At 52.3% G+C, this 10,751-nt stretch overlaps 1 protein-coding gene across 1 annotated transcript in view; it reads left to right on the top strand.

Moving 5' to 3' along the window:
* Window positions 1–2,944: 2,944 nt before the first annotated feature.
* The window catches only part of ITGA11 (integrin subunit alpha 11), a 47,541-nt gene continuing 39,734 nt past the window's right edge, over window positions 2,945–10,751 (top strand). Inside the window, exons 1-2 of the mRNA XM_082060565.1 lie at window positions 2,945–3,103; window positions 10,115–10,226. Coding sequence (XP_081916691.1) covers window positions 3,052–3,103; window positions 10,115–10,226 — 164 coding nt within the window. The 5' untranslated portion in view covers window positions 2,945–3,051. The remainder of the gene's footprint in view (window positions 3,104–10,114; window positions 10,227–10,751) is intronic.

Genomic DNA, 10,751 nt, shown 5'->3' with positions numbered 1-10,751 from the left:
TACTGCTGCTGAGATTTCTGCTGGATGTCATGGGATGTCCCTGTAAAAACTTTTTTGCAAGGGCTTGAAATACTATTATATCCTTGTTTGTGTTTTTTTGTTTTGTTTTGTTTTGTTTTTTTCCCATTCATCACTTCCATGGACAGCTGTTTACATTTTGGAAGTATTGCATCAATATTATCACAGCACAGCTCTTCTCCTTTGAACTCTTGGCATGTCTCACTGGGTTGCCTTAAGATATCCAAGGGCGAGCGCCGATAATTCAGCAGAGGAGGGGACTGCAAAGCAACGCAGCCACGTGAGTGACTGTAGAGTTTAAACCAGTTTTGCAAAAGATTAGCCTCATAAAATCCCACTCCCATCCCAATTGAGTCCAGTTTAGACTAATGATAAATCCCCAGGGATCTGCAAGCTGCTTGCAGACACCCAGCAAAGAGAGACAGAGCAGAAGGGGTTTGATGGACCTCGCGTATGAACCCAAAGAAATTCCTGGGGTTTCTCCTGTTGCTAATGGCCAGTCCTTTGGCAGGAGTGGAAAAGCAGAACCCTGTAAATTCAAATTTCCCCCATTTTTGAGGTTGGGCAGCTGGAGGCAGGAAGCAGCTGCTGCCACTTGGTTTTACAAGGAGTTTTTTAACTTTTGCAATTCTGTGCTTGAGACCGCACTTGCTCTGTTTCAGAGGGGGAGATAACCCGAGGCCCAGGACCCTTCCTCTGCTTTTATTTTTCCCATCTTTCCTCTATAACTCTTCAAGCCAGCTGGTTGCAGCACTCTGCTTCCAATAAACCTCTCTGAAAACTGAACCAAGATGCAAATATCATTATTATATAGGCCTTTTGTATTTCTTTTTTTCTTCATGAAAATCTGGTTTGGCTTCCAAGTGCATGAGAGAGCTGAGTTCCCAGCGAGGGATTTCCCCTCCCGTGTCCCGTCTGCAGCCCCAGGCTGGGAGCAGGAGCTGCAGCTTCTGCTCAGAGTATCCCCCTTGCAGGGGTCCCTCCCTCTGCTTTTTCTGGGTTTGAAATCTCATCTGCACTTCCTGCTCAAGACTTTTAATATTTCCTTTTATTCCCTAAAAACTTTTTAACTTTCACCAAGCCAGAAATGCATTTTGCTCCCTTCAGCTGTTGCTGTCCCATGAAATTCTGTTTTTTTCTCCAGAATTATATAGAGGGGAAAACAGCTGGGAAATGTAGTTAAGAATTGAAAATATCTGTCAAGTAGCATTTTGCTGGTGGAAGCAGCATTGTGCAAACAAGCTAAAGCGAATCCACATCTCTGAGCCGTTCTGGATCCTACTGCTGCTTTGATCTCCATTCCAGACATGTGTCCTCTCCCACTTGCAGACCCCAAACATTTTCAGGCGGGAAGAGGGGAGAAGAAAAATAAACTGGATTTCCCAGACACTCTGTTTCATCAAAGCGTGTCTCGAGTGGAGCTTATCTCCCTCCCGCAGACCCCAAGCCATCCGACAGACACTCAGTAGACAGAGACAATGACAATTGGGCCCATCTCAAAAGATTTTCACTCCTGGCTGGGTGGGAAGAGAGACAAAAACCTGTCTGGGACCCTCTCTTGCTCTTCTGCTTGGAGGGAAGCAGGTAGCAACTGCATGTGGAGATGCTCCTGTTAACAAACAGGGCTTGGGCTGGAGGAGGGGTTGGTGAGGACTTCAGGGTCACATCTACTGTCTGAAAACAAACCAAAGACTTGGATTTATCATTTACTGCTTGGAAAAGCGGAAGCGAGGTGGTGGCTGGTCCTACGTCCCCACCTGGGCTGTGTGACTGGTCTGGAGATGCTCAGGGATATGTCTCAGCCCCAAAGCCTTGCCGTGGTCAAAGCTCCTGCAGGAGCTGCCTCCTGGGGACCTGCTTCAAAGAGTGTCCCAGCCCAGGGAGGAAGAGGATGGAAGAAGAAAATCCCGCCCTGGGGCTGCTGTTGTGCATTAGATGCTTTGGGCTGCTTAGTCCAGCCCAGAGGTGGGGGAACCCTAAATGACAGTGGTGGCTGTTGAGGGCATGTTAGGGACACTGGCCCAAGGGCTGTGTGCAGCAGGATCTTCTCATTGTGCCCAAGGACAACCCCGGGAGAGGGGAGAAAACATTCACTAGCAGTTTTCCTCCTGCTGCTTTGCTCTTTGCTTCCCAGCCGGGCTCTGCCAGGTGACGGTGCCAGTGGCAATGTGCTCACACCTGGGTGGGTGCTGTGGGAAAGTAAATGGTGCTACTGGGTGACCCAGCACTGTGTGGTGCCCTGCAGCATTGCAGCAATATCCTGGGTGCCATGGGCACTGGCACTGATCTCTTCCAGCCTGGGGCTGGCATCTGTGCAGAGGTGGCACCTGAGCAGAGGTGGTACCCAGCTGGAGGTGGCATCTGAGCAGATGTAACACCCAAGCTTGGGTGGCATCTGCCCAAGCAGAGGTGGCACCAAGCAGAGGTGGTTGGAGGTGGCATCCAGCAGAGGTTGCATTTGTAGGAAGGTGGCACCCAGCAGAGGTGGCTGGAGGTGGCATCTAAGGAGAAGTAGCAACTGAATGGAACTGGCCCTGAGCAGAAGTGACTGGAGATGGCATCCAAGCAGAGATGTCACCTGAACGAAGGCGACACCAAGCAGAGGTGCCTGGAGGTGGCACCTCAATGGAGGTGACACCGAGCAGAGGTGGCTGGAGGTGGCACTCCACAACCATCAATGACTCCACACAGCCCTCCCATCACCAAACCCCCACCGGGGCAAGGGGTCCCCGGGGACCCCAGCAGGGTGTCACAGGGAGAAGCGCAGGGTGTTGCCGTGGGGTTGAAGTCCCCAGCCGGCACATCCCTGCTGGGCAGCCGATCCCTAAAGGGTGCCGTGGCCGCACAAGGGCTGTCCCCTCTCCCGTCCTCTCCTGCTGTACCTCCTACAAATTCCGCTCGTCCCTCCCACTCCCTCCCAATGCTCTCCTTCTGTCAGGGAGCCGGGAAAGGCTGGGGATAAGGAAAAGACTCCGCAGCGAGGCCACCAGTCCGGCTGGCCGGCTCCGCGGATGCTCCGGCCGGGGAGCACCCATGGACCTCCCCAGCGGGATGCTCCTCGCCTGCTCCCTCTGCCTCCTGCCCGGTGAGTGCCCGCTGCCCCCTGCGCCCACCCCGCTTCCCCCGGCAAGGGGAATTACTTTTCTTATTTGAGAAAAGTGCTGGAGAAATCTCCACAGTTAAGGCTGTTGGAAAAGTCTTCCCGGGAGCGGGAGGGAGGCGGGTGGTGCGGGGTGGGTGAAGGGAGTTGGAATGGATGGGTGGTTTTGATGGGCTCCTGGGTATGAGCGGGGGGGCAGCACGATGTCCTCCAGTCCCCTTTCTCGTCTGGGCTGCATTTGCAGTGGGATTAGCCAGCGTTTTTATAAAGCATCGGATACAGGGGGGAAAAAAAACACACCCCAAAAGTAAAAACCAGAACCTTTTACCTAGACTTAAACTTCTGTGACCCACAGGTGGTTTGTCTCATTGCACATGAGGAGGGCTGTGCAAAAGACAATTGCCTGGGGTTAAATAAGTTAACAGAGGCTTTAGGCGAGGGTTTGGTTTCAGCTTCCCTTAATTTGGCTCCGTGGGTGCGGGATGAGCCCGTCTGGGGGTTGGGGCTGGAGGGGTGTTTGTGCTTCTTGCTGGGCCACATTCGGGCTCGCTTCTTGCAGAAAGATCCTTCCCGGCAGCGGGTTTTCTGCTGCAATTCCATCTGGCATCCTCCCGCGCTCAGCCCAGTCTCAGAGCAGCCAGGCTGGGGCTTTTCAGTGCTGCAAAGGGTGGGGGGAAAGAGCTTTTCCCCGCTACCGAGAGTTCTGCCACCAGCTCCCATCTGCCCCCGGCCTGCAGCACTTCTGCCACTGTACACATTCCTAAACATCCTGTTGGAAAAGCACACTAGGGTATGGGGTTTTTTTCACTTTTTTTTTCCTCTCTTTTATATATATATATTTTTTTTTTTTCCTTTTCTAATTGCACTGTTGCTTGATCCTTTAAAGCAAGCCGCAGCCGAGCTGCCTTTCTTTGCTTAATGGGGACCATGTGTGTTCCCTTGCATGGCGGCGGGGCTGCCTGCGTGGAGCGCAGCCCCCCCATGCCGACGTGGGCCACGGGGCCTTGGGGTGACCCCCCCCTTAAAGAGATGCTGCTCGGGGGTACGTGGTGGTGATTGCCGAGTGTGGCTGGGGAATGTGGTCGAGATGTGACTCCTCCCCGGGCTGAACGGAAATCGCCCACGTGAGAGTTTCTGTCCACAGGGGTTCCTGACCACGGGGGTTTCTGTCCACGGGGGTTCCTACCCACCCACGGGTGTTCCTGCCCACCAACGGGTGTTTCTGCCCATGGGGGTTCCTGTCCACGGGGGTTCCTACATACCCTCAGGTGTTTCTGCCCACGGGGGTTTCTGATGCTCCTGGAGCAGCCAGCGATGGCAGTTCCACTGCAGCAAATGTGAGCCATGTGCCAGCAAGAGCGGTTAATGCTTCCAGCACACCGTGGGGGTCTCCAGTGGGGTGTGTTGTGACCACCGCTCGATGTATTTTGCAGAGGACTCACACTGGTGTTATACCATCCAAACTAGAAGTAATTTTGGGGTGATGTGCAGGAACCCTGTGGTCCTGGGCTGAGCTGAGGGTGCCGGGCTGGGTTGCGCATCCATGGGAATGGTCCCTTTGCTGAGATGCGATAACGTCCCTTGTGTCAGCCTATGTGTCTCTTTTCCTTCGCTGGCTTGGTTTTCCAGAGAACGTAGTTGGTTCCTTCCCTCTCTAAAGGGTCACCAAATGGCAAAAACATTGTACTCACCCCATGGGGCATGTTTAGAACTGTCCAGGTGGGTTCCCAAGGGACCCTCCAGCCCAGGTTTTGATGGTGGGTACTTAATTTTGGGTGCTTGCACAGTCCCAACAGCAGAATTAAGGCATGCCACCTCCTTATCTACCATTTGTCCATCCTCTGTCCAAAGATTGGCCAGGGAAAGTCCAACACCCACCCTGAGGTGCATGGGACTCTGAGAAGCCAACCCCGTTATGGCCCCCCAACAATCACTTTTCTGGCATCTCCCTGAGAAAGGGACAGACCCGCTGCTATTTATTTCTGATGGTTTTTGCTTTACAGCTAATAAATACACTGCAAATGAATAATCAACACATTCCTTAGGGCTGCAAAACGTGGCCATCAAATGGCTCCTCCCTGGCTTTTGGGGGGCTAGAAAGCTGGAATTATGGAAGTACAAGGTATTTGTGTAGCTAAAGCCCTGGGACTGTTTGTCAGAGATTTTGTGGGTAACCAGGAATGTTAGAAGACACGAGCCGGTGATGACTGATCCTCTGTTCATCCTCAGTATTCCCTGGCTCTCCATCCACCGCTGCGGCAGCCACCAAACACCGGCTTGTTTCCTAACAGCTGGTGACAAATGCTGGCTTTGAGATGGTGACCTGGAGAGGGATTTGGTGCTTCCAGCATCTCATCTGGCAAAAAGTGCTTGATGGGAATTAAAGCTAGAGGGAAGCACAAGGACACAAGGGTAATGGCTTTAAAGTGAAAGAGGGGAGATTTAGGTTAGATATAAGGAAGAAATTCTTCATCAGTAGGGTGGTGAGAGCCTGGCCCAGGTTGCCCATCCCTGGAGACATCCCAGGCCAGGCTGGAAGGGGTTCTGAGCAACCTGAGCTGGCGAAGATGTCCCTGCTCATGGCAGGGGTGGCACTGGAGGAGTTTTGAAGATCCCTTCACACCCAAACCATCCTGTGATTTTATGACACGTAGCCCACCCTGGTCCCTCGTGTGGCCTGCTCGTTTTTGCCAAAATACCCTGTATCATGTCAGATGGGTTGCAGAGAAGCACCCGATGCCACCAAAGCTCCCGTGGTGGTAGGGATGGGGTCATAGGAGGGATGTTGAGGATGCACCTCCGCAGTGGCCATGTCAGGGTCCATGGACCTGCTGTCCCATTGCAGATGTCACCTCTCCTGTATGGGTTTGAGTGATGAGAGAGGACACAGGCGTGAGAAGAGCAAGTTTTCAAGTGCCAGCCCAAGCTGCTTGACCCCAGCACACTCCAGGTTTTTGGCAGATGGGAGCTCCCCCACCACCACGTGCTGCCGGGCTCCTCCTCATCCCTGCAAGGAAGTAAGAGCCCAGTGTGACACATGCTCTGCTCTTGTGCCCTTTGCCTCGGGTCACCTGCAGTGCTCCCAAATCCTGTGTCTCCTCCTGTGCTATCCCTGGGGACCCACAGCATCCCAGGAGCAGGCAACTGTCTTTGCCCTGGGGAATTTGGTAGAAGAGCCTGCGTGGACCCAAATGCAGGCTTCCATGGGCTGGACTCAGCCTTCAGGTTGCTTTTTGCCTCCATGTTGTCTCAGCCTCTCTCCAGAAACTCTCTCCTGAGCTGTGAAAGTGCTAGAGGCCAGTGAAACAGGCTGCGTTTTCCCCACAGCAAAAGGCAAAAAAGAGGAAATTCTTCCGACAGCTCCACTGCCCAGCTCACAGCTCCTTAAATCGTGAAGGCAGGGAGCTAAAGTCCTAAACCTCTCTCAGCAGCAGCCTTGATGTGTCATAGCAAGTGCCACCAGGATGTGAATGGCATTGTCCCAGAGTTCCTTTGATGTCAGTGAATCCACTGCAATCCCATCCCAGAGGATACAGGCAGAGGTGTGGGCAGGAGGATGCTGCTGGGACCCTCTGAGCATCCCCCCTCCCGGAGGTTTCCCTTACAGGGAGGACTTATTTTTATTCTTTTTGGCAGAAAAGGTGGCTTTTATTCCCAGTATTGTTTCCCAAATATGTTTTGGTCTTTTTTCTTTTCACTATTTGATCTGACAAGAATCAAAAGCTTGGACTCCGCAGAAGCTCCAGTTCGGAAAGGAGGTATTTGAGGCTTCCTGCCTTGGCTGCATCGCAAGCAAAACATGTGGCTTTTGGTCACTTATTTATGACCATGATGTCACTCCTGACAAGAAAATGAGCCTCCATTCTTTGGGTTGCTAAATCTCCTTGACAACCTCTCAAAAAGCTCCCATTAGTTTAAGCCAGTTTAAATATTCTCCGATAATTTTTTTTCTCACTGCCTCGAATGCACCCACATCTGTGGGCTGTCTGAAATTCCTCCCCTCTGCCATCCATTGCCTGGAAACTTGCTTCCAGATTATTTTACTTTTCCGGCCTCATTTTCCCTCCCGGTCCCTGTTACCTGCCACCAGTGGGATGCTCCAGCATGGGGAGCAGCACGAGCCCCTTCCAGCATTTCTCCTTCCTCCTCCCAAAATTCAGAGATCTTTGCACTTAAAGAAGCATTCCTGCTATTTGTTTGGAGGTTTATGTTGCTTTTCGTGACCAGCCTATCTGCCTTTTGCAGGAGGTTACAGCTGCACAATGGTGTCCATGGGATGGGTGTCCCCAACTTATCCCAGTGTTCCTGCTCCCCAAAAACCTCTGCCTGGGGCTCTGCAGTGCAAAATCAGAGAAACTCTGCTGAATGCAAAAAAAAACTAATCAGAAGAAAACCCATCACATCCTCTCTGACGCTTGTTCTGCACCCAGGTGATGAAGATGCCTCTGTAATACCTGGAGTTGAACCTTGCTTGAAATACAAGATTCCCTCCCTGAAAAGAGCCCCCTCCTCCAGCCAGGTCCAGCTGCCACCCCATCTCGCTGGTGGCAGTGAGGTGACACCCCAGGGTGCTCCCAGCTCCCCACAACCTCCCATGCTCTCCATGGCCGGTCCTGGCCTCCACTTCTCCACTGGGTACTGGTTAACTCAAAGGAGGTTTGAGTTTGTTTTGTAATGTAAAATAAGGTCAATCTGCTACAAAATATGCTGGCTCTCATCCCACCCGTCTCCTTTTTTTTTTTTTTTTTCTTTTTTCTCCCCTGCTTTCTAGAATTTCTTTTTGTAGGATTTTAAAGTTCTTTACCTCAGTTCTCCTTGGCGAGACTCTGCTGTTCTCTGCTTACAGAGCCAACGTGACAGATTTGTTCCTATGACTGCAAAAAATCAGGTTTATCCCTAACATTCCTACCTATAAAAACCCTTTCCATTCTGAATTTTTCTGCCTGGGAAGCAGCATTCCCAGCCTCTCCTGTTGACAAGCTCTTTATACTCCTATAACTACCAAATGTGAGCCTTCTGCTGCTTTTAAAGCCATCCTTACTAGGGATGCCAGGATTTTTTATTTGCAACCGCAGCTACTTTCTGCCTGAAGGCAAACGAAGAGCTGGGATATCCTGGCTATCGCATATCTCCCCTGCAGCACTGTCTGCCTTGCTGGGACCTGGGCCATGCCCCTCTACACTTAAAAATAACCTGTGGGGAAAATAATATTGTAAATTAAATACATGTCCCCATAGAAGCTGTGCAGCTTTTGCACCCATGGAGGGTTTGATCATGATGTTGGCCTGATCCAAAGTTTAAGTGTGTCCAGATAGAGACTGTGATATTTAGGGCTAATATGTGCTGGCTCTGGGACATGGGACAGGGGTGGCTTCATTTTGCAGTAAAAGAGGCAACACCGTGCCCAAGCTCCTTGGCACAGATCATGCTCTTCCCTCCCACCTGGACATGATCTTTGCACCCAGCTCATTTCCCCATCAAATGCACCCAGAGGGGCTGTGGGCACAATCTGGGTCATCTCCTGCACCCATGGGTGGGTGAAGGAGCTTCTCCAGCAGCTCCAGAATGGCCCAGTCCTGGGGACACTCACCCAATGCCCCAGTCCTGGGGACACTCACCCAATGCCCATCTGCACAGGGTTCAGCTCCTGGCAGAGCTGCCAGACCAAAGCCCCCCAGATTTGCTCCCTGGCAAGCAAATTGCTCTTGCAGGTTGACGCACAAGCATCAGGGTCCCTGGAGCAGGATGCCACAGCCAGGGATCCTGCTCCTGCTGTCCAGCGGGGATGTCCCACAGAGGGGCCTTGGAGAGAGGACTGAGCCCAAAAATCTCCCTGTCTGGGTCTGAGCATCCATCCTCAGAGCCATCCCCCCTCCAGAGCCATCTCTCCCTCACAAACCCCCAGAGGCACCAGCTTTTGCTCACATGGGAAAAGTGAATCCCAGCTTTGGCTCTTTGGTACTGAAGAACCCTCGGGGATGGCAGGAGGTGGCCCGTGGGGACAGATGGGACTAGTGATGGGCTCCAGACCTGTCACACCACACATTTCCTATGGATCCCCAGCCCATGGTCCCTGCTGGGGTGCGTGGGGACATGGTCATGGCCATCCCCACCACGAGCAGCTGTCCCAACACAAGGGACCTGAGGAGATGTCACAGAGGAGGGGGATGCTCTCCTCTGCCCTCCCCCTGCCCATCCTGCCAGCCCTGCCTTCAGCTGATTCAGTTTTATGGCAGCCTAGAGGAAAAATCCTTTTTCTTTTCTTGTAAACCAGAAACACTTTGTTTTGGTAGCAGTGGTGGCCCCAAGGGGCACATTGGTGCAACTGGGATGAAGACCCTTTGCAGGCGGGCTGGGAAAGGGACCTGGCCTCCAGGGTTTGAGCAGCTGTGGCCTCTTAATTCTAAATGAACCCACTTAAATTTGCAGCCCCAGGGCTGTTTGCTTCTTGGGAGCTTGGTGCTGGAGCTCAGAGTGTTAGGTGGCTGCAGGTGAGGCGGGGTGGGGCTGGGCTCCTCTCCATCCTCCTCTCCATCCTCCTCTCCATCCTCCTCTCCATCCTCCTCTCCATCCTCCTCTCCATCCTCCTCTCCATCCTCCTCTCCATCCTCCTCTCCATCCTCCTCTCCATCCTCCTCTCCATCCTGGCTGCCTCTGGGAATGCTGTGCCATAGAGCTGCTGCCACGGGGTAAAAACACCTCTCTTTCATGTAGGACCCTCCTGGGCCGTATGAGACTATTTGGGGGAGCAGCACTCTCAGGATGGTTGAGGTTGGAGGTGCCTCACGAGTTCACTTAGTCCAAGTCCTGCTCAAGCAGGGTCACCTGGAGCAGTTTGTCCAGTGTTGTGTCCAGTTGGGCTTTAAATTATCTCCATGATTGGAGACTGTGCAGCCTCTTGGGGTCACCTATTCCATTTCTGACCATGTAAAAAAGCATTTTGTCTTCCCATCTCGTTGCCTTGGCTGATGGGATCCTTTCTTTTTTTCTCCTCAGGGTTCAGCGACACCTTTAACATTGACACCAAGAGGCCCAAAATCATAGCTGGCTCTAAGGAAGCATATTTTGGCTACACGGTGCAGCAACATGACATCGGGGGAAAAAAATGGTAAGTGAGCTCTGCACCAGGCTCTGAAGATGAGGGGATCTAAAGCATCCTACCCAAAATACTGAAGTTCTCCTCCTGCTCCTTCCAGCCACTGGTTTGAGGTGGGCAGAGCTGCGGCTCCAAGGGAAACTAAGGTTTGATTGTGGTGATGCTCGTGCCAAGCCAGCCTGGGCAAAGTAGATTGCAGAAACCTTCTTCCTTCCAAAAAGAGGAGTTTTATGTGGGGGGTGACAGTATATTTTGTTTTCGATAGGAGGCGGTGGGGTGTGTATGGAGGGTGATATGCTCTGGCTGCCTCTTGGTGACAGGTGCTGTGTTTGGGTTTTGGTTCAGACAGGTTCATGGTTGCGTGGTGCTTCTCAGCCTCAGACACTTGCTGGAAACCCATCAGGGTTTTGGGTGAAGGCCATCCCATTTTATATAGTTTCCAACAAAAAGCTGCGGTCTGCAGAAGTGCTCAGACTGGCCTACGTCCGTCAGGAGTGCAAGATGAGACTCGGATGGGCTTTGCTCACGTTTCGAGTT

This window comes from Streptopelia decaocto (genome assembly GCF_964273445.1).
Source record: "Streptopelia decaocto genome assembly, chromosome: 9".
Classification (NCBI taxonomy): Eukaryota; Metazoa; Chordata; class Aves; order Columbiformes; family Columbidae; genus Streptopelia; species Streptopelia decaocto.
The sequence above is the reverse complement of the archived record's forward strand: the minus strand, read 5'-3'. Positions and strand labels throughout refer to the sequence as shown.